General features: G+C 38.6%; 2 protein-coding genes across 3 annotated transcripts; both read left to right on the top strand.

The window, feature by feature from the left end:
* The first annotated feature begins 1,656 nt into the window (after positions 1-1,656).
* Positions 1,657-12,376, top strand: LOC131226696 (uncharacterized). The gene is made up of 5 exons (XM_058222332.1): positions 1,657-1,775; positions 5,796-6,253; positions 6,978-9,075; positions 10,584-10,790; positions 11,847-12,376. Exons 2-5 carry the CDS (start codon positions 5,895-5,897, stop codon positions 12,165-12,167), a joined length of 2,985 nt encoding a protein of 994 aa, XP_058078315.1. The 5' UTR covers positions 1,657-1,775; positions 5,796-5,894; the 3' UTR covers positions 12,168-12,376.
* Positions 12,377-16,239: 3,863 nt separating this feature from the next.
* Positions 16,240-21,982, top strand: LOC131226698 (beta-glucosidase 44-like). 2 transcript variants are annotated; one of them, XM_058222335.1, is made up of 11 exons: positions 16,240-16,409; positions 18,292-18,350; positions 18,692-18,767; positions 18,930-19,001; positions 19,213-19,300; positions 19,714-19,966; positions 20,156-20,271; positions 20,636-20,850; positions 20,939-20,970; positions 21,224-21,326; positions 21,493-21,980. In XM_058222335.1, the coding sequence occupies exons 3-11, from the start codon at positions 18,707-18,709 to the stop codon at positions 21,774-21,776; spliced, it is 1,224 nt and encodes a 407-aa protein (XP_058078318.1). In that variant the 5' UTR covers positions 16,240-16,409; positions 18,292-18,350; positions 18,692-18,706; the 3' UTR covers positions 21,777-21,980. The 2 variants fall into 2 exon arrangements, with proteins under 2 accessions (XP_058078318.1, XP_058078317.1); XM_058222334.1 differs by lacking the exon at positions 16,240-16,409 and having other exon boundaries at positions 17,946-18,350; positions 21,493-21,982.
* Positions 21,983-23,693: the final 1,711 nt, after the last annotated feature.

Here is a 23,693-nt window from a genome sequence, read left to right as displayed (position 1 = left end):
CACCTGTAAAATACCTGAGTGCAGGTGTATCAAAATCCATACTCTATCATAGTACTAAATAAATGCAACTTTCATGTTGCGGACGCGGTTTGGGGCTACTGACGCATTGACTACCGGTATCCCACAATGATATATTTGTTTCATCCACTCCGTCCATGAATTTTTAATAATAATTTTATTAATTGATACTAAAAATTAGATATATAAAATTCTCAAATGGACCACATCAATGTTGATTGAACGCCCACCATTAAAAAACTTCTTGGGCCACAAAAGTTTTGTATCAAGATGATATTTGTTTTTCCATTCATCCAGGTATGTATGACCTAATAAACAGGTTGGATGTCAACTAAAATTTACAGTGGGCCCTTGGAGGTTTGTAATGATGGACATTCAATTACTACTGTTTTCCTGTGGTGTGGTCCATCTGAGAAGTATATCTGCATAATTTTCGGGATCAAGCACTAAGATGATCTTAAAAAATGGATGGACGGCGTGGATAAAATAAATACATCATTTTGGGGCCCACAGAGCACCGATCAGTTGCTACCTGGTGTCACTAGAAGCGGATTGCGTACTGAGTGAACTCTGTGGGGCCTACCTTGATTTATTTATTTTATCCACTCTGTCTATCCATTTTACCAGATAATTTTAGGGCTTTGGACTCAAAAATAAATCATATACAAATCTCAAGTGGACCACACCACAGGAAAGAATGTGCATTGAATGTCTAGTGACGAAAAATTGTCAGGGCCATAGAAGTTTTGGATCAATATGATATTTGTGGTTTACCTTCATCCATGCATTTTTGATCTTATTAACCGGTTGGATGACAAAAAATAAAAAATAAAAATACACCGTGGGCCCCAGTAATGTTTCAACGGTGAAGATCATTATTCCTAATGTTTCCTGTGGTATGGTCCAATTGAGATTTGGATACGTTTCAATTTTGAGATCTACCCTCATTATTTGAATCATGCCCTAAAATGATATCTTAAAATGGATGGACGGTGTGGATACAACACATACATCATAGTGGGGCCTACAGAATTTGGTGACGTCACTTCAGTAGCGGACTCGCTACTCAACCTGAGTATCTAATCCGCTTCCAAAAAAAAGGTCTTTAATCAATTCTACCGGAGTCTAGGGGCATTTTTGTACTCGGCCTGCACAAAATCAACACAAAAAACTTCGGTACTTTGAGAGAGTATGATCGATGATACTCAGGCACTTAGTAGTTACTTACAAATTCCCTGCTTAGAATACAATCTATACAATTTAAACTGTCAAAATAATGGCTCCTATTTCCCATTCGTAAACCAAAAAATTAGCATCATTTTATCATCTGACTATCAGATTAGTGGACGTAATTGGACCTTTAAAGATGAAAAAAAAATTCATTGGTCATATAACAAAAAAACCTATCCATTAATCAGAGGTTATTTTTTCTTAAAGTATTTATTTTGACTTTTTAATTTATAAAATTATTATTTACATTATTTAGTCGGTTTAAATTGAGTTTATATATGCCACGTGTAGATATTGTGAGTGCCTGAGTATAAAGATTCATACTCTGTCAGAGTATCAAATAACTCCCTCAAAATCAATCTTTAAAAGAATGCCCTTTTCCGCCACTTCCGCTTCTGTTAACGCTCCCTTCCCCTCTCTCCTCGTCTTCTGTCCAAAAAATCGCCGATTTTTTCACGAGTCGCCGTTTCATCTCCCCAATCGGCGACGAACGCTGCGGTTTTAATCGGCTGTCTGCAAGCACTACGGTAATAATCGCCGAATCTCTTCTCCCGTTGGAATTCTCTGCGATTTCGGGCGGTTCCGTTATTTCGAATTTGAAAAAAACCAACGGTCACTTTCATTCTCTGGATCGGATTCGATCTGGAAACCGATTTCTTTTTCATTTTCAAGTGAAGTTATTGCAAATTGATTTGATTTTATATTAGATTTTTTGAATTTCTTGGGGATGGGATTTTCAGAGAATGGTTTTTGTTGGAGAAAGAAAGAGAAAGAAATGGAAATATCTTGAGGTATTTGTTTTTATTTTTATTTTTTTTTCATTTTTCGATCTTGGGTTTTACTTCTTTTTTAATTTTTGTGTTTTTTTTTTTTTTGGATTTTCTGGTTCGAATTTTGTTGGTTTTGTCGTATTTGTTTCAATTACTGTTAGCTTTTTGGGGTTTTTGAAATCTCTTTATTTATTTATTATTATATATTAATGGAAAATTGTGATTTTTCTAATTTTTTCGATTATTAGTAGCATAGAATTTTAATGGGGTTTGCTTGGATTTTGTAAATGTTTGTGGATTTTCTTTTTCTCACAGCGAAATTTGTTTTTCAGGTATTAACGAAAATGCCACTGATTGTTTTTATTTGGATAATTCTCAGAAGGTTTCTTTTATCAAAATCACTATGAAGTTTTGGGGAAATGAAATGAGTATATTGTATTAAAACCATTTATATTTTATTTGTTTCTTACTTTTTTTTTTTTTGGTTATGAAATTTCTTTATTTTATTTTCTTTTAATGGAAATTTATAGCTTTAAAATTTTTTTTTAAAATTTTTTTATTATCAGCATTGTTGAATTTTAATGTAGTTTGCTCGAATTTTGGAAATGTTGATGGATTTTATCTCTCTTGCAGTGAAATTTCTTTTTTAGGCATTTACGAAGATGCCACTGATTTTTTGGTAATTCTCAGAAGTCATTATTATTATCTTTTTATTAAAATCGTTATGAAGTTTGGGGAAATGAAATGGGTTTTTATAGATTTTTCCAAAAATTTGAGAATTTTCTAAATTTCCTTAAAAAATAATAATTACGGGCAGTATTAAAATTTCATGGGTTTCGCTCGAATCTTGAAAATCTTGATGGGTTTTCTTTTTCTTGTAGTGCAATTTCTTTCTTAGGTAGTTTTTATAATTTCAGAAAATTTTTAGGGCGCGTTTGGTTGCACATCATGTTTATACAGTCCAACTTAGTGCGAAATATTCCTTTTGGGTCTGTAATTTGGGGAAGTTACATTCATAAACTGGGAAAATTACATTCATAAACCTCGGTTTGAAAGCTTTCAAAAGTATCGATCTTTTCTTTCTTTGGATGTTCTCATGCCAGTAGAGTTTAGGGCTTTAGTAAAGCATAGAAGGGGGAAGAAAACATGAGAAGGGTATTTTTGTCATTTGCCAACTTGTGGGACCCCATATTGTTCTCAGTTTAATAGCCTATTTTTATATGTACACACAGGGTTTTGTCAAGAGTTTCAGATTCTCTTGTTTTTGCAAGATGGGTTGTGGATTTCCTTTGTTTTGTACTTGAAGAAGGCTGTTGAAATCTATGTTGTAATTTTTTGTTTTCCTCATCTTGGATTCTTTCCTTTTTCCTTGGAAATCTTATTCATTCACATGTTCTTCTCTCCTTGCTTTTTGCCCCCCTTAGTCAAGGGTCTCTCCAACCCTTTATCTGTCTAGAGCTCTTTATAGAGTTCTTTGCAGTTTTAATACATGGTAGTCTCCGTAGTTCTAATTGCTCATCCACCCAGCAGATAACTTCCAACATGTTATATGCATGTGAAATCCAATCCTTCCAATGGGTTGGCCCCACCATGAGGATTACCTAGTGCAAAACTCATCCCTATCCACTCATCAGGTGGGCCAAACCATAAAAACAATGTGTCGCCGTTGATAAATAGCAAAATACAAGTGTGGCCCACTCCACGAGTGCTGCGCCCGCACTTGGAAAGTTGGGAGTTATCTGCTGGGTGGGCTGTACCTTGTGGTCCAACCAGTTGGACTTGATACCTTCTCTAATAATAATAATATGATTATTATAATTGTTGTTGTTGTTATCATTATTACTATTATTATTTTATTATGCGTGGAAGGTCTTATTTGAATTCTTTGTTGCGCACTGTAATGTTCTGGAGATTCTTATGAGAATTAATGTGTAAATGTTTTTTGTAGTTTATGTAGATGGTAATCTCCGTAGTTGTAATTGCTCTTTTCCTTGCGTAGTTTGTCTTAATATTATATTATTATTATAACTCTTATTTTTGGCAATTATGTTGATATGTATGTGTTTTCATCTTCTGTTTTGGGTGCTGTATTTAGGGTTTTAAAGGTATTTTGTGAGATTGGTTAATGAACAGCGCAGTTTCTGAATGTTTATGTCCTTGTCCTTATGTGGGTTTCTCGTAAAACTGCATGTGATGTGAGGCCTAAAATCCTCTGTTCTTTATATGGGTTTCTCTTAAATATCCATGGTTCCTTTCTTAGGTTCTTCATTGTAGTAGGTAGGTTTAGGACTTAAAGCCCCCATGGGCTTTGTTCCAGGTTTTGTTCATCTCTGATATTTTATTTTTTAATCTTTTCCCAAAGTGGATTTCCTTTTGTTTTCTACCTGAAAACCTATGCAGTAGTTTATTTTCCCTTCCTTCGAATTTTCCTTTTCTTCAGAATATCTTATTCATGCATTTCTGCTTTTTCCACTCACCCTTCTTTCTGAGTCAAGGGTCTCAACCCTTTCTCTGTTCTGAGCTCCTTATGGAGGTTTAGTGGTATTTGTAGACTGCAGTTTCTGAGTTTTTAAATTTTTAATTGCCCTCCTACTACTAATACTATTGTTGCTGTTGTTCTTGTTGTTATTACTAGTGCTGCTGCTAGCCTGCTACTATTATGCATGGAAGGTCTATTAATAGACATTTTTGAGTTTTTCCTTTTCTGTCCTTGGAAACACAGATGGGCTACTGGCAGTGGGACTTGAAACCCGGATCATTCCTCATGGGTACTGGCCTCTAAGTCTAACCAACTCACGTAAGGAGCTGGAGACCTTTGAGTTCTTTGTTGAGCAATGTATTGAGGTCCCAGAGATTCTTATAAGGAATAATATGTAAATGTTTCTGAAGTTTTATTATTTTCTCCTGGTGGGTCTATCACACACACACACACACACATCATATATGTATGTATGTGTATCTGCATGAAAGGTCTGTTTTGAGCCCTGATTTGAGGGTTTTGAAGGTATTCTTTAAGATGAGTCATTTATGCTCTTTCTAGATGCCATATTCATGCTCTCTCTCTCTCTCTCTCTCTCTCTCTCTCTCTCTCTCTCATGGAGATTTTGGTTCGAAGCCTTTTGGATATGATAGTTTCTGGAGTTCAATGGTTCCTTTCTGACGTGGGTCTTGCTTATTCTTGAATATTGTTCAAGCATCTTTCTTTTTCTTTTTCTTTTTTCTTTTCTTCATCGGTGTGAGTTCTGTACTGAGGTTTTGAAGGTATCCTGCAGAGAGATTTGTGGAACAGTGGTTGAGATTGTTTGCTCTTTCCTTTGGATGGAGTTTTCCTTCACATTCATATTCTTTCTAGCCTTTGTATCCATACCCTCTCTCCCCTCTCTTTTCTTATTCTTTTTTTTTTTTCCTTTTCCTGCCTTTTGTGGCTACAAAGGCCTTCTGTTAGGATCTCTTCATGGACTGTTTGAAGATTGCAGTGAGAAGATTTCTGCATATAAACGTTTCTGAAGTTAAATAGTTCTTTCCCTAGATGTGGGTTTCTCCTTCTAGCATTTGTATCCATATATGCTTCTTTGCTGCATGAGAGATCTAATGAACTCCTTTAGATGATTTGTGCATATAAAGTTTTTGAAGCTATGTTATTTACTTTCCCAGTTGTCATGCATTCTCTTCTCTAGCAGAGGTGTCTAAAAATCCCCTTCTGCTTTAAAATTGGCATTTTTTTTTCTCAGGAATTCATATAAGTTTTTTTTTTCTTTTCTTTTCTTTCGGGGGCAGGTACGTTGATTTATACACTCGAAGGGTTTAAGGAAGGTTTTTCATCTACTCCAAAGATCTATATACATTTCCACTAGCAATTTCAGTTGCAAATATACAATGAGGAAGCTATTCTCATTCAGATCTTCCGCACCAAGTAGCGGAAACAGCAATCCAGTTATTCCACCACTCAACAGTGAGGTCTATTGGGAGACCCCTTGGGAAGGGGGTGTGGTGAATCAAGTGAGTGGCAAGGTTCAAGACGGCTCTTGGAGTGCCAATGACCTGGGTTCAGGATCAGGAAAACAATGCCCAGAGAACCAAACCTCCGCTTCAGGTCTGAGAAGGAGCCTTTCATTTTCATCTCCAGGCATTTACAGTGATCTGGGAGAAAGGGATGTTAATTGCTTGTGTGATGGAAGTAGATCTCCTTCTACCGGTAGTAATGCTCCGCATCATGTGGCTGAGTTCCCAATCCGGTAAACTCTTGGAATCTTCCTAGTTACTTGCATGTTTAATCACTGCTTTGATTTTGATTTTGATTTTTTCGTTTTTCCATGGAGTTCCATTTTCATTTTAATGATCTTATGGCGTGTGGATTTTTCTTAAAATTGAAATTATAAGGTCCTGATGCATCAGAACATGATGACTGTCTTGATGCGTCAGTTAGTGCTAGCTAGGCCCATGGTTAGGAGATCCAAATTCCAAACTGTGGATCTGATGGGTGGTCAAATCATGGGATGCTCCAAAAATCTCCCAAGTAGGAAGATCCTAATCTTTTGATCCGTGGCTTGTACATAGATGGTTGAGAAGAAAACATGGAAATGGTCTAGAAAAAAATTACAAGGGATCTTCCAGTCTGCAACATTTTATGGATGTTGTCATCTATGGCAAGGCCCATCATTTTCAATGGTTCTGATCACCAAACCATGGTCCCCACCTGTGCCAATTGGACACATCAGGACATCATTCATGATCTGATTCGTCATGACGCTATGATTCTCTTCCCCAGTTGTTTTTCCAACTTGTCTGAGATGTTTGCATATGCAGACACTGCCGTCCCCTTCTCTCTCTCTCTCTCTCTCTCTGTCTCTCTCTCTCTCTCAATCTGTTTTTAAATGTCTGGGATTTATCGGCTGCTCTAAGGCTTTGAATGAGTGTAGCATCTCTAATTGATCCTCTTTCTTTTACCCCTCCCTGCAGGTGTCTTTTGGTGACACCAGAGAGGCAGTCCAAGCCAAAAAGAGGCGATCATGCTGCCACTCGAAAGACGCATGCAGTTGAGAAGCTTGATTCTCCTAGTTCATCTAGACGTTATGTTGGTTCATCAGGAAACTCACCTTATAGTTCTCCAGTCCCACTAAGATGCAGAGCTGCTCGGTTAAACCAAGTACCGAAAAAAATCTTGGACCTGTACATTGATGGAGAGCAGCAGGAAAGGAGGCCCATGAACGAATCTCGAAGAAATTCTCACCGTGCCCAAAATGATGGGTTTTCATTAGAGAACAGAATGATGCCCAATTCAAGGTGGCCACCAAAAGTTCAGACTACTGCACCTAGTTCACCTACAGGTGATAAAGAACGGTTGAGATCCCACTCGTGTAGGGAAAGTAGAGATACCCATCTTCGCCTTTCGGCTAGAGACTGGATGAGAGATGATGCTAGGCCCGCATCCCCACAAAAGCTTGCGAAGAACGTAGTCGGGAGGCTGTGCCAGGTATTTCCTAAGAAATCCAAAATGAAATCGCGAGAAATCAATTCCAAAACTATTACCCAAGTCGAAGATATCTATGAGGACTCACAGCCACACCCAAGTATGAATTCAAGCACCACCACTCAAGGAACTTCCATGTCTGATCACATGTCTTCATGCCATATCTCTGACGTCCCGTATGAAATCACAAATGGGTATTGCACGAAGGAAATTTCATGTTTTCAAAAGCAAGATTATTTTCTTGGAGATGGTCCAGTCAGCATCAAGCATGAAAATTCAGAGCACTCAATGAGAAAGGAAGAGGACCCAGATGTGGAATTACGTAGAAAAGGAAAGGAGGCTGAGGAGAGGGTCGCACTGCTATTGGAGGAGCTTGAACAGTTGAAGCTTCGGAGCAACGGTTTCAGCCTATCAGCATTGCTTCAGACGATTAGAAATATCAACGATGATAGGAGAAACTTAGCTCTCGAAGTTTCTGCTCAGATACAGAGTCGGATTGCTGAGAGATCTTCTGCAAACGAAGCTCTTAACCTGGCAAAGGTAGATCTGGACACGCGGACGAGGAGGTTGGAAAAGGAGAAGCAAGAACTGCAGTCGAGTTTGGAGAAGGAATTGGATAGAAGGTCGAGCGATTGGTCATTTAAGCTTGAAAAATACCAATCGGAAGAGCAGAGACTAAGAGAACGGGTACGGGAACTGGCGGAGCAAAATGTCTCATTGCAAAGAGAAGTTTCTTCATTCAGCAGCCGGGAAGTGGAGACTAGAAATAGGATTGTGCATTCAGAGATGCAATTGAGTGAGGTGACGGTGAGGATGGAGGAAACAAGAGCGGAGAACGACAATCTTCGGCAAGCCTTGTTGGAGGTACAAGAGCGTTGCAGAACGTCAGAAACTGACCGGGATTGCATCAAAAGAAGCTACAAAGAAAAGGAGCAGGAAACTAAGGAGTTGCAGAAAGTTGTCACCAGATTACAAAGGACCTGTGGAGAACAAGAGAAAACGATTACCGGTCTTCGGCAAGGACTCGGCAGTGAAATCACAAAGCAGTCTTCAGAGAAAAGTGATATTGTGGTTAAATTGCAAATGGAGCAGGTGAGGTTGACGGGCGTGGAACAGACTCTGAGACGGGAGGTGGAGTCTTTCAGGCTTGAAGTGAAGTCCCTTCGGCATGAGAACATCAATCTCTTGAATCGCTTGCGTGGGACTGGAAATGGTGGGGCACTCTCATCAGTGAAGCTTGATCAGGAACTGGGCGCTCGGGTTGACTTATTACAGAATCAGTGCTTCTCATTGCTTGATGAGAATGGCCAGCTTTGTGGGAACTTGTTGGAATTTGTTAAAGGTAGAACATGCTACCCTCAGGTCCCTCACGAACATCCTGGATCGGAAGAAGGATACGAAGTTAACAATGGATTTGATGGGTATTCGGTTGTCGAGTATGATATGAAATTCCAAAGTTTCACGAGAGGGGTTGAAAACCTGAGGAGAAGTCTGCAGACAGTATCTGCAGTACTGCAAGAGAAGTCTGATCTCAATTCTTCAGAATTGCAGTCTCAGATGAGTGGCCCATCAGTCCAAAAATCGGAGGTAAATCGGTGCTTTATTTATTTACTGGCATGAAATGTCTGGTTGTTTTACAAATGCAAAACTGAATTATCAATTTGGAAAGTGAATATAAATCCCACAAAATGATTTCACATTTATAAGTAGGGGGCATACTCCAGTGATACCAGTACCCACAGTAAGATATGGAGGTGGCGGACAGAATTGGGGGTCATGTGATTTATTCATGAGTTATGACATCCAATTCTTCCATCAGATGTGTAACCTCAAGTTACCCTCACTCACCAAAAACTAGCCTGATCCAAAGCTCAAGTGGGCCGCACCACTGGGAGCAAGTTGAAAGTGGGGAACAAGGAACTTCCCTATGTACCGAATCTGATGGCCCTAGCCATGGATGGACTATGCCCAAAAATCTCCGCATTTGGTCAACACTAACTTTTCCACTGTCAGCATTACATGGTTAAGAAGAAATGCACCAACAGTCCACATTCGGTGGAGAAAATACGCGACTCAATGGTTACGGTCTTCTAGTTTGAGGGATTTTTTGGGGATGGTCCATCCGTAGTGGGGGCCATTGGATTAATAGCTTGGATAAAACTGACCACGAATTGTTCATGTCCAAACTCCCGTTCTTCATAAACAGGAAACTTTGGCCTCTTTTTATGTTAGTTTATAAAGTAACAGCACACATCAAATAAAAATTCGGTGCAATTTACATGAACTGTTTAATGTTTATTTGAACCCTTTCTCTTTTGAGCATTGGGCATCTAATAGATGCTGGTTGAGAATGCCAACCAGCAGAAATGTATGTGCATCTTTTCAAAACTTGGATTTTTGGGATTTAATCACAATTGTTTTAATTTTACTTTTGATTTTACCTTTGATCATGATTTTCACTTTCCCATATTCAAGTCTGTTCATGCTTTTGAGTTTCTAACAAACTAACACTTTTCCATCCCTTGTTCGGCTTACAAAATTCTCATCATAGTTGCTTCGAGCTGAACAAGCAATTGTGACCCATTTCCTAGAAAAGATCTCCTGAGCATTTTATATACACCTGATGAGATGATTATCTATGAATGAGAAGGTCCCAAGCCCAATTAGTTGGACCATAAATAATGGTCTACCCAGTTGATAACTTCACACCTATTTAAGTGCAGGCAGCATTCAAACCCCTCTCAATATGTTGGCCCCCACATGAGAATTACCAAGTGCAAAATCAGCCCCATCTACTCATCTGATGGGCCACACCATAGAAACCAATATCTAGCCATTGATAAACACAAAATAAAAATGAAAATAAAAATGCAAGTGTTGCTTACTCAATGAGCGGATGTGGCTGATTTTCGCACAAGGTGGTTCTCGTGATTGAATGTCATACGCACATGAAAGGTTGGAAGTTATTCACTGGTTGGACCAAAGGACCTCATTGCCTATATATCCCTTAATCATTGAGCTATTATCCAAAGGCACTGATTGTGTTCTGGTCCACCCTGTCAACAGTTGCTTACGTTCCTGTCCTGTTTTTCCAGGGAAATGCGGAGCACGAGCTCAAGGCTGAAATCCTAGTAACAAAAGTACTACGAGAAAAGATGTCTTGCAAAGAGCAGGAACTCGAGCAATTGCAAGCTGAGCTGGCAACAGCAGTAAGGGGGAACGACATCCTAAGATGTGAAATCCAGAGGGCACAAGATGCAACTTCCTCTTTGACCCACAAGTTGAAGGATCTTGAACTGCAGGTGAGTGTTTTATCATGTGACTGTTAGTCAGCTGGACCTAACTCGTTGTCCAGTTGGCTTGGGTCGACTTAGAGAATTGACTGAATCTTTATTTGGATTTTGTTGGTATATGATAATTAAATTAAATAAAATTACTTGGGACTGGTGCACCGGTTCTCACAACCTTTGCTTTCTTGGCAACCAAGTGAGCGATTCGGCTTGAGCCACCATGAATCGCATCGAGTCAACTGAGTGATCGAGCTGGCTTGATGAATCTTATTGAGTTACTCTTGTGAGAGAGTTACTCATTGACTTGGGTTCAAAATCATGCTGAGTGTTGAGTCGGGCTGCGAGTTTTAGAACCATATGCTGCCGGTTCTTCATCCGAAGATTCCAAGCTAAACCCTTGCAAGCCGCGTAGGGAGTCTAGGGACTGAGGCTCTTCACAGGTTCGGGTGTAACAAGATAGAAAACCAAAGCAAGCCCACCCCCGGTATAAACCCACCCCTGGTATCTCACAGGATCGATTGGACACACTACAAGCGACCGGATGGAATTGCTGGGTATCAGGTTGGTTTAGTTAGGATCATGGTTTTTACGCTAAGAGACTTGGATGGACTTGTTCATTCTCGAGTTGGGAGGTGTATTGGCGTGACCTTTCCAAGGATTGTGTAAAAAAAAAGAGGTTACAATAGTGATGTGATTTATTATGCGGTACGAGGCTGTAACGTACGCCTATTCTGAAAGAAAAAAAAAGAGGCCCATGATGGACCTGTAACGGTCATAACAGGTCAATATGGACCTGATACATTATCTTCCTTAAAATTTTTATAAATCGTTATGGCCATTATGAACTGTACCCATATCCTAACCGCCACTGTTGCTGTTATTGAATTGCTTGCTAGCAAGTTGGGGTTGGTGCTGACCCATGGTACTGGATCAGATTGGGTAGTGCCAAATTTGGGTCGACTCGTCGGAGTCACAAATGACTCGGACAAGTCCTAAAACCATGGTTAGGGTTTTTCATCTATCATCTCCTGCATTGTTAACCGTTGGATGAAATTTATTAATGAACAGATGTTGAGGAAGGAAGAGAATATCAGCCAACTCCAAAGTGATTTACAGGAGTGTATGAAGGAGCTGACGATCACGAAGGGGATACTGTCGAAAGTGACAGAGGAGAGAGATTTGATGTGGGAGGAAGTGAAGCAGCACCGTGAGAATAACATGCTGCTGAACTACGAAGTGAACTCAATGAAGAAGAAGATGGAAGCCCTCGAAGACGATGTGCTTATCAAGGAAGGCCAGATTACAATACTGAAAGACAGCATCGACAAGAGGCCATTTGACATCCTCTACTCTTCTAACTCCATGCAAGAATTCACAACACTGCAATGAACTGATGATAGGTGTGATTAAAACCCATGTTCGACTTTCGTATATATGTCTGTACAACTTGTGTTTGTTATGATTTTTCTTCCTTTGTTATTCTTAGGGGATGGGCGGAGTTGTAAATCAACGTTGTTTGTCTAATACACATGAAGAATACAAACTCATTGTTTTGGGATGGAACTGTGAATTATTATGTTGAAAATCTGATTTAGTTAGATTGCTTGGATTGGTTTTTAATGAAGTATGGGATGATAGATGTAAGATGGATTTTCAAATCAGGTTTCTGTTGGGTATTTCCAACTGGGTTTGGGAGGATAGATGTAAGATGGATTTTCAATTCAGGTTTCAGTTGGGTATGTACAGGCATTCTAGCTGAAGTTTGAAGGTGTCCAAAGCCCACAGGCGTTCTAGCTGAAATTTGAAGGTGTCCAAAGCCTTCTTAGGTGTTACCTTGGGGCCCACCTTGATGCTGTGTTGTGTATATCCATGCCGTCCATCTGTTTTTCCAACTCATTTTAGGGGGTGGTCCCAAAAATTAAGCAGATTCAAATTTTAGATGGATCACACTACAGGAAACGGTGGTGATTGAATGCATACCATTCAAAACTTCCCAGGGGTAAGCAGATCCTCAATGTTTATTTTCCATCCAATCCGTTGATAAGGTTAGTCAGACCTGGATGAAGGGACAATAGAAAGATCAGCTTGATCTAAAACTTTGGTGGCCTGCAAAAGGTTTTTAACGGTCATTCACCACTTTTTCTAGTGGCGTGGTCCACTGGATCTTTGGATCTGCTTAACTTTTTGGGAAACTTACTAAACTGAGCCGTAAAAATGGATGGGCAGTGTGGATACACAACACATTTATCAAGGTGGGCCCCACACGGTAAGGGTAACACCAGATTCGCTCCTGCTTTTAAGACGTGGACGTGTCAACTGATGTGACTCGTCCGGGTCAACTTTGACTCGGTATGGTTCGATGGAGAGAGATGACACTTGTACTGACTCAGTTGGTACTGAGTTGAATCGGGGGTGACTCATGAGCTGTACCGAGTCAACTCGGACACGTTATGGTCCTGATGGAGAGAAAACTTGAAATTATTTTGTATACTACAAAATTGGGCTCGGATTGCGTACAACTTTGGGAGCCCCGCTAATATATATGGTTTATCTACGCCGTCCATCTGTTTTGAAAGTTCATTTTAGGGCCTGAGACAGAAAAAGATCCAGATCGAAGGGTCAAGTGGACCACACCACGTGAAACAGTGGGGATTGAACTTTTACTGTTGAAAACATTCTAAGGCCGACCGTGATGTTTATTTGCCATCCAACCTGTTCATAATCTCACATAGACTTGTATGAAGGTAAAACATAAACATCAGCTAGATCCGAAACTTCTAAGTTGTCAATACGCTTTAAATCCTCACTGCTTTATGCGGTGTGGTCTGGTTGAGCCTTCAATCAGCCTCATTTTTGGATTAGGGCCCTAAAATGATCTGTCAAAATAGATGGACGGTGTGGATAAAACATAGGGGTGTACACGAACCGAGCTAGCTTGGTTAGCTCACTCGACTCGACTCGAAAAAGCTCGATTCGACTTGGTTCGAAGCTGAGTTCGAGTCGAGTCGAGCTGATTTTTTGAGGTCGAAAATGAGTTTGAGCAGGCCCTAGTTCGACTCAACTCAGATCAAATCCAACTCGAATCCATCTCGAATCAAACTCGGATCGAACTAGTTCGGTGACTTGGTTACTTCGCCATTGATGTTGCTCACCAAGTGTTTGATAAAATGACTCAATTTAGTGTGACTGGTGGCAAGGAAGGTATGTACATGAAACAAATACTTTTTGTTTTTTCTCGGGTTTTCTTGGTTTTTATGTTGTTTAGAAGGTGTTTGATAAAATACCTGTAAAACCATTGCTTCTGTTTCACATATCGAGTTATTTTGAAGGTGCATTCCAGGAGTTTGTGGAAATGCCTCAATGGGATAGATCCAATGCTCCTGCGGGCCACACCAAAAGAAACAGGGGAATGGAAACATACAAAGTTGAAATCTTCCTAAGCCAGGCCATGATGTTTATATGCTATCCAACCTGTTCATGGGTTATTACTACTCAGAATTACCACTCAGCTAAACCGTAGGCACAAATATTATCGTGATACAGAATTTCTGTGGCCCCACAGTTTTGTTTCGTGTAGCCCCCAGAGTTTTGGATCTGCCTGATTTTTTTATAATCCTGTCCTATTGTGGTCTTGTAAAACTGATGGACGGAGTGGATTTATCATGGAAATATCTGTGAGCCCCACACAGCTTCTGACTCCACGAACTTCCTGTGCAATCGGGAGCGGATGACTTACCCAACGCTTTGTGATTGTAGGGCCCACTTGCTGATTGTGTTGCTGTGCACGCCGTCCACCCGTTTTCCCAGCTCATCATAGGGCATGAGCTCAAAAATGATGCAGAAACAAATTCCATGTGATCCACACCTTATGAAATAATGGTGATTAAAATCTAACCATTAAAATCTTCACAGGGCCCACTCTAATACTCACCGTAGTGTTTATTTTTCATCCAACCTTTTGATAGGTACACACAAATCTGGATGATGGGAAATCAAAATATCAGCTTGATCCAAATATTTTTTGTTCCACGAGAAGTTTTCAACGCTGGGTATTCAATCCCTACTCAGTAGCCCGTTTGATATTTTGATCTTCTTCATTTTAATGACCATGCCCTAAAATTAAATTGAAATACTGATGGACGGCTTGGATATACAACAAATAAATCAGGGTGGCCCCCACACCGGACGCGGATTGTGTCCTACTAATCCGTCCGGGCAGGGCTCCGTGGAGACCACCGTGATGTAAGTATTTTATCCAAGCCGTTCATCGTTTTTCTCATATCATTTTAAGATATGATACAAAAAATGAGGCAGATTCAAGTCTTAGGTGGACCACAAAGTGGGGATTGAACGCACACCATTAAAAAGTTCTTAAGAGCTGGAGAAGTTTCAGATCAAGCTTATATTTGTGTTTTCACTTCATCCACGTCTAGATGATCTTATTAATAGGTTAGATGGTAAAAAACCATCACAGTGTCCCTTTGAAAGGTTTCAACGGTGGATGTCATTATCAGTTCATCTTCCTTTGCTGTGGTCCACTGGATCTGTAGACCTGCTTCATTTTTTGGATCATAAATTAAAATGGTCTGATAAAAGCGATGAACGGTGTATATAAAACACTTACATCAAGGTGGACCCCACAGAACACTGCCCGGACGGAGGGGGTAGGACACAATCCGCGTTCCGTTACCCGGGCCTCATCTCCTCTCCGAGTCCTACGGTAGGCGGTAGGCGATCCGTGTCCTCAAAAATCGGACGCCATTTGCCTGCGCTTGGAAGCTAGGTGGGGCACACCGTCGTTTATAAGAAATCCATCCCGTCCATCCGTTTTTTCTGATCATTCTAAGACATGAACACAAAAATGAAGCAGATCAAAAACTCAAGTGGGCCACACGACAGGAAACAGTGATTATTGAATGTCAACCATTGAAATATTCGTGAGGCAATAAGTTTTTTTTATTAGACTGATATTTTTGTGTTTTCAGTTTATCCTCTTAGGAAGGATCTTATGAACAGTATGGATGGCATATAAACATCATGGTAAACCCTAGGGAAGTTCAACGCCTGTCATTTCTCTACTCATTTTTTCCTGTAGTTTGGCTCACTTGAGTTTTTGATATATCCAATTTTTTGAATCATGACCTAACTTAAGCTGAAACAAGGGATAGATGGTGTAGATTACTCACAAACTTCATGGTGGGCCCCACTTAGTTTATGAGATAAGGAACTTCTTTACAAAGTTTGATCGGTAGCCAACCTCGGAGAAATATAAGGAATTTTAAAATTCAAGTAAGCTGAATCGGTGTTGGATTGGATTTTATCTCTACAGATGTATTTATCTATCTATAAATACAGAGCTAAAACAAAAAGAGAACACTCAAAGGTTTTGCTTAAGAGAGTGTAATATGAAGGTTATTATTAGCTATATATCTATTTTTCTCATCTTTTCCATCCAGTCTGTCCAATGTCGTGTGTATGGTGACCTTTATGACACTGGAGGGCTCACAAGAGAGAGCTTTCCACCGGGGTTCGTGTTTGGCACAGCGACATCGGCATACCAGGTCGAAGGAGCGGCTGGTCCTGAGTATGGCCGTGGGCCTAGCATTTGGGACGTGCTTGTTCGTTACCCAGGTAATTTGATCAATCTTTGTTTTTGGATTTTGTTTATCTTGTTCTGATTAATTTTTTTTTGCATGTATTATGAAATTTCATGATATTATCATATTTTGTAACAGTAAGTGCAACCAAAATCTAAGCAAGCGTTATTTTTTGATGTTTTACATGCATATATGATTTTTTGATAGTTTGTTTAATTTACCAAGTTGATGGATGTTATTTGTTTGTAAGTGTGGTTGGGTATTATATGTATAGGTTTTTACTTCTAAAAAGCGTCAGGATTTTGTAACGTGGGGTGTGGTGTTGATCAATTGTCTTACAATGTTGATAGACAATGTTTTAAAAATATATATATTCCAAGGAATAATATTAGCCTTTGGAATTGTGCCAGACAAATATGGATGGTAAAAAAGAAGCTTGAACAACACTAGACATTAAATTGTCCAAATATCTGTCCATTGGATGGATCCAAATTTTAATTAACCCTTTGATCAATGAATAGTGGGCCCAACTTTGTGTGAATTGAAAGCCTGTATTGTTGATGTTTACCTTATGATAGGTCCCCTCAATTTTTTTTGTAGCTGGGGACCCGAATGACGCCCTCTAATGAGAAGGTTGTACATCCTCTTTTTAATGAAATGAAACTTCCGTTGAAAAAAAAAAAGAAAAAGGAATCTAATGCCCATAAGCATGTATCGTACAATCAATGTGCCTGAGCATGGTGATATAGAAGTGGAATCAGTGGCTATAAAATGGTGACATTTCATTGGCCCATCCGACATGTCACTTGATATGCTGTCCAGTTGTGCAAATCACCATACAAGTCATAGTACCAAAATAGCATTGTTTGAACAATCATATCCTTTAATTCGTGGACACTTGTTTGTTGAAATTAGGCATTTGAATATTTTCAATCTTAATCATCCAAAAAATATTCATCAATTTGATCTTTAAATAATCAAATAACTGTAAATTTTGATCCATGACACATCTAACATTAAATATGCAATAATATGTATCTTACATATGCAATATCTAAGTGATTCGTGTATCATCCATCATTCGCCACAAGAGTATCAAAGGTTTGTATTATCCATCACACTCCATGAGTATCAACGGTTTTTCTCCTGTAGAATACATTTCCTGATTTGGTTGGATACTTATATCCTATGGATCACTCCTATCAGCCCAATGTATTGGAATTTAAAATTTGAAAACTGCATTTTGAACGGGAATGTAGATTTGTGTTGGGATTTAAATTCGGAGTCCCACCTTGATGTATGTGTTGCATATCCACTCTGTCCATCAGTTTTTTACCACTTATTTTAGGGCACGGTATCAAGGGAAAACACAAATATCAGGTTAATCCCAAAACTTTTGTCGAGTTTTTAATAATTGGAATTCAATCCTTACTCAGTGGTGCACTTTCAGATTTGATCTGCTTCATTTATAGGGCTGTTAGCTAAAATGAGCTAGAAAAACTGATGGATGGTTTGAATCCAATAAATGCCCTATGGTTAGGGGAAACATACTCATGTATAACACTGGTAACACCTAATCTACTTCCCTTCTTCCGATGGTGGCGGCCATCCAATTAAAGATTTATATATACATGGCCTCACATGATAGATTAGGTATCAAGTCTTTTACATCACCTGATTTTGGCAAACACCAAGCTTGTGAGGCCCATCATGTTTTTCATGTAAAATCCACTCCATTCATTAGGTTTCCTCTTTGATTCTAGAATTTTGATTAAAAAATCAGTAAGATCAATAAATAAGGTGGGATATAAGTTTTTATTCTGGCTTCGATATATTATATGAGTTAGATTTATAGATGTTCAATTTCAATCCTTTTTTTTTTTCATTGTTAAATTTTGAATTTTTTAATTGGGCAGGAGTTGTTGCAAATGGTGCAAACGCAGATGTTTCTGTTGATGAGTACCATCGCTATAAGGTACTAAGCGGACAAGATTGTTTACATAGCCAATGATGTATGCATATGTCTACATATACATTTACATATTTGTCCATGAATTTTCAATACAACAAATTGGACATGCTTGTTTGTTATATGTCTCATATATATTTGTAGATGAATTTTCAATACAACAAATGTTGTTTACATATTCACATGAGGTTAAATCCACTAAGGCTTGGACGATGACAATGATGATGGCCTACCCTTTTATGAATTTTGTAAATCCTATTAAACCCCAAAAATCACACATTAATCAAGCTTAGCATAATGACTAAGCATAATGATATGTATTGATAAGTGTTTCATACATGTTACAGGAAGATATTGATTTGATGGTAGATATGAACATGGATGCATATAGGTTCTCCATTTCTTGGTCAAGGATTTTCCCAGGTTCTTAAACATAGAAAATCTCTCTCTCTCTCTCTCTCTCTTTATAACTTTCTCTCTCTCTCTCTCTCTCTATAAATATAGATGAAGGCTCCTACTCATACACATATTACATACAGACAACTATATATATCTCTCATAGTAGGGATTGTTTATGATATACAGAGGGCACGGGTAATGTGAACGAGCAAGGGGTTGCTTACTATAACAAGCTGATTGATTATATGATTGAGAAAGGTACTTTTATCACTCCATCTCTCTATATTTTTAGATTATTCACAACTAGCTAATTGTGCCACCCGATGGAGCTTGATATACACCCCTACCTTAAATAATTGGTGGGGCCCAATCTTTTACGGACCCTAAAAACATGGGGCTAATATATATGCATTTTAATGACACGTGTATGTTAGTGACACAGTTTTATTTTAAAATGATGATAATGCAGGCATTACTCCTTATGCAAATCTCTACCATTATGATCTCCCTCAGGCCCTTGAGGAGAAATACAAAGGCTGGCTCAGTAGACAAGTTGTGTAAGTTTCTAATCCTAACAATCTAATACGCATGTTAATAGATGGAAAAACATACAATGCTTGATGGAGTCTATGGCTCAAAGGAAACATATTGATCACCAATGGAAACCATACAATGCTAAATGGGGGGCATGCCCTAAAATGTAGTCCACGTTAAATACAAACCCTAAATATTTAGGTTGTTGTGTTGACTCAAAGGCTTAAATTTTAGGACTGTTAAATTATGATTTTAACTCGGCACCAAATTTTCAAAATCTTGTTAGTTGAGTTCAGTCCGCTGAGTTTTTAGATAAATTATGTCAAGTGAAGGACTAGTTAGCGACTTTTAAAAAGATCATATGATTTTAGCATGTGTATTCTATGATGGGGTCTACAAAACTGGTGAATTGATCAAAGTTTGTGTGGTGCACCAGTAAAGATTTTGCAGATTACGCAGATTTATGTTTCAAGATGTTCGGTGATCGAGTGAAGAACTGGTTTACATTCAATGAGCCACGTGTTGTCGCAAGCTTGGGCTACGATGATGGGACCTTTGCCCCCGGGAGGTGTTCGGCGCCCTTTGGAAATTGCACATCTGGAAACTCGGCGACAGAGCCATACATTGTAGCCCATAATTTGATTCTTGCTCATGCAGCTGCTGTGCAACGATATCGTCACAAGTATCAGGTAAATGTTAAATGTATAGCTTATCATCATATATTCCAGTCATCAGCTGGGTTTCTCTATTCAGATGCACTTTGTTAAAAATCAGATGACAAAAGCAATGATTGAAATAAAATGTTGGCAGTCTACATTAATATGCCGCTTTTTTATGATTAGTTGATTGTTTGGTTTATTATGTTGTTGATATTTCAGGAATGCCAGAATGGGAAGATTGGAATTTTGTTGGATTTTGTATGGTATGAGCCTCTCACTAATAGCACTGATGACGTTGCAGCAGCCCAAAGGGCAAGAGATTTCCACCTTGGTTGGTAAGTACTATTTTTCTAGTCTAAAAATCTAGTGGGACTCACTAGTAATTTAATAGGCCCCAACATGGATAGCTATGATCAAACTGTTGATCAGATGGCCCCAAGATCGATGGCTATGAAGAATTATCTCCTAGCTATTTTGTTGGAATTTTTTTTAAAATTTTTTAAGGCCACTGATACAAGGGTTAGGATTCACCTCAAAGTTAATCCTTCTTTGCAAATTTAACAATGCTTTTTGGAAAAAGAAAAAGAAAAAGAAATAAGACTATTCCCTTTTATTTATTATTTATTATTTTTATTAAGGGAGATTAATTGAGTTCCTTGTTATGATATTTCTTTGTGGGTCATTGATGTAAATTCACAGGTTTTTGCATCCTATAATCTATGGTAGATATCCGCATAACATGCGCCACATCGTAAAGGAGAGGCTTCCAAAATTCACAAGTAGTCAGGTGAAGAAGGTGAAAGGATCCATCGATTATGTTGGCATTAACCAGTATACCTCAAACTATATGTATGATCCCCATGTGAAACCGGCCCATACTGATTATGTTGGAGATTGGAATTGCGGATTTGCATGTAACTCTCTTTTTCATCAACTTTTCTTTGGACTTTTTAAGCTATATATGTAGTGACTTGTCTAATAAATTTTTTTTTTGAATGGTAGTTGATCGTAATGGTGTGCCGATTGGACCGAGAGTAAGACATTCTTTTTAAATTCATAGCCACTTTTTTTTATATATTTTTTTTAAATTTTTAAATTTTAATTCATGGTTGTGATTTTATTTTAATTTATGATTTTTAATCATGAGAGAACCAATCCACCTGGATGGGAAAATTTTTTATTGTCCAACACAAAACATTATAAAAATAAATAATAAGATCATACTGAATTTTATTGTAAATTTCGAAGTTGTTAGAGTTGCATTGATGGAAGAATGAACTCATGCAGGCACACTCAAACTGGCTCTACATTGTTCCTTGGGGTATGTACAATGCTCTCACCTATGTGAAGGAAACATACAACAACCCAATCATGATAGTATCTGAAAATGGTAAGATTTACACCATCTTTTAAAAACTGATTGGTCAAGTTAACTCATATATAGAGAACTCCCCAACACTATATAATATTTATTTATTGTAACAAAACGGAGCCAAACTTGGACTTGGTAACTAGCTTTTATACATGCACCTAATGTTTTTTTAATGCTTTGCTAGGAATGGATGATGCTGCCAATCTTACACGTTCGGATAGTGTGCACGATTGGACTCGAATCAGTTACTATAGAGATTACATGCTCAATATGAAGAAGGCAATGGACGATGGAGCGAACGTAATTGGCTACTTTGCATGGTCAATGGTTGATAACTTTGAGTGGAAGTCTGGCTTTACGTCGAGGTTTGGACTGCACTACATCGACTATAATGACAACTTAAAGCGAATTCCAAAGATGTCAGCGCATTGGTTCCAGCAGCTCCTCAACAAGAATAATAGGAACTAAGCACATGCTCCACGATGGAGCCCTTTATCTTTTTATGCATGCACCCATTTTTTATTTTATTAATTTTGGTGTACATTATACTAGTGTATCACCAAAAAGTAGAAAAGAATATAGGGCGGAAATTCAACTTTCCTTTAATTGGATTAGGAGTTAATTACATTTTCTTATGAGACAATTAGAAGTTGGTTATTTAGATGGTTTCTAATAGCATTCGTTATTAAAATGCTTATGCACATTTATCATTTTCATCAGTATAGATATTTGGTTTTTTTGCTTTTGGTATGTGGGCGTTTCTACACCTCTGGGTTTTTTTTTTTTTTTTGGTGCATCAGTATGAACTATTCATGTTATGATTCTATTTCTCAAAATCTTTGGCAAAGAGGGGAAGAAGCCACTGCAGATGATATTAAAAAAAGTACTGCCTTAGTTATTGCTGCATTTCAGTTCTTAATGCTGTATCCATGTCCTTCATCAATGAAACTCAAAACTCAAAACTGGAAATAACATAATCACTCAATGGATTCTTCAAGTCCCAAAGCAAAAAAGGACAAAAAATAGACTAAATGGGAGAACAAGCACACTACTTCATTTCTTCTTCCCAGCCTTTGCGGCATCTCCTGCTTTTGTCTTCTTGACACCACGTATCTTCTTAGCCCAATTCTACACCTCTGGTTTATCTAATATTTACATTAGCTAATTTGACTCAGTCCATCCTTACTTTCGGAGTTTAATATGTGGGCATTTATACACCTCTGATTTCTCTATAATTGTCCATTTTATACGACACACGAAAATTATCATGAACAATCATATGCAATTCTTGATGGATCTGAACAAATACATGAATGTATGATTTTTGCATGCTAGCAAATGAAATGAGTGTTTAACCTGCTGAACAATCTAGATCAACGTCTTGGAGTGTCTTAAATCCAGCAATGGGCATGGCTGGTTATTTGGTTTTGAGCGTAGCCTACCCCACTTTAATGGGTTGAAGATATGGATCCACCATTGTCCCAGCAATGGGAATGGCTAGCTATTTGGTTTTGAGCGTAGCCTACCCCACTTGAATGGGCTCAAGCCTGATTTTCAGCACCCCTAACCATGGATTTAAGATTGGTCCAAGTAGCATTCGGTGCGAATGATCCAGTTCAAACAACGAATCCACCTTCAGAGTCATTTAACCATTATCCTCTACTTATTTTTAAGTCATTCTGAAATGAACTTGCTCCAGGTGGGGTTGAAAGTCGGGTGGGTTTAATCCGACCGACCTGACATTGGGTTGGGCTTGGGCAAGATGTATCGGATTCGGTCTCAGGATTGGGTTATACAAACACCAACCCAATAAAACTTGGGTCAGCTAAGGGTTGAGGTGTCGGGTTGCCCAACTCAATCCGAACCCAATCCGTATAGAAGTTACTTATAAATTATAATTGAGTGTGGATCATCTGTGTTGAAGGCACAAAAAATTCCAGTGCCATCGGATTTCATTGGTCCACGTCATTTCCGATGACTTGAGCTAACAAGATATGCTCCCAAATAGATTGCATACAATACGGCTTTAAAAAATGAAGTTCATTATGATAAATAACTATATATATAATTAATAAAATCATATGTATAAAAATAAGACATGTATTGAAAATATAATATACTAATGTAATAATGAAAATAACATGTATCAATTGGGAGCTGGTAGAGCAAAACGCCTCATTGCAAAGTGAAGTTTCTTCATGTAGCAGTCGGGAAGTGGAGACTAGAAATAGGATGGTGCATTCACAGATGCAATTGAGTGAGGTGACGGCGGGGATGGAGGAAACAAGACCGGAGAATGACAATCTTCGGCAAGCCTTCTTGGAGGTACAAGAGGCAAAACGTCAAAAGTTGACCGGGAAACTAAGGAGTTGCAGAAAGTTGTCA

The sequence above is a fragment of the Magnolia sinica genome, chromosome 15, assembly GCF_029962835.1.
Source record: "Magnolia sinica isolate HGM2019 chromosome 15, MsV1, whole genome shotgun sequence".
NCBI lineage: Eukaryota > Viridiplantae > Streptophyta > Magnoliopsida > Magnoliales > Magnoliaceae > Magnolia > Magnolia sinica.
This window is presented reverse-complemented; position numbering and strand designations above follow the sequence as displayed.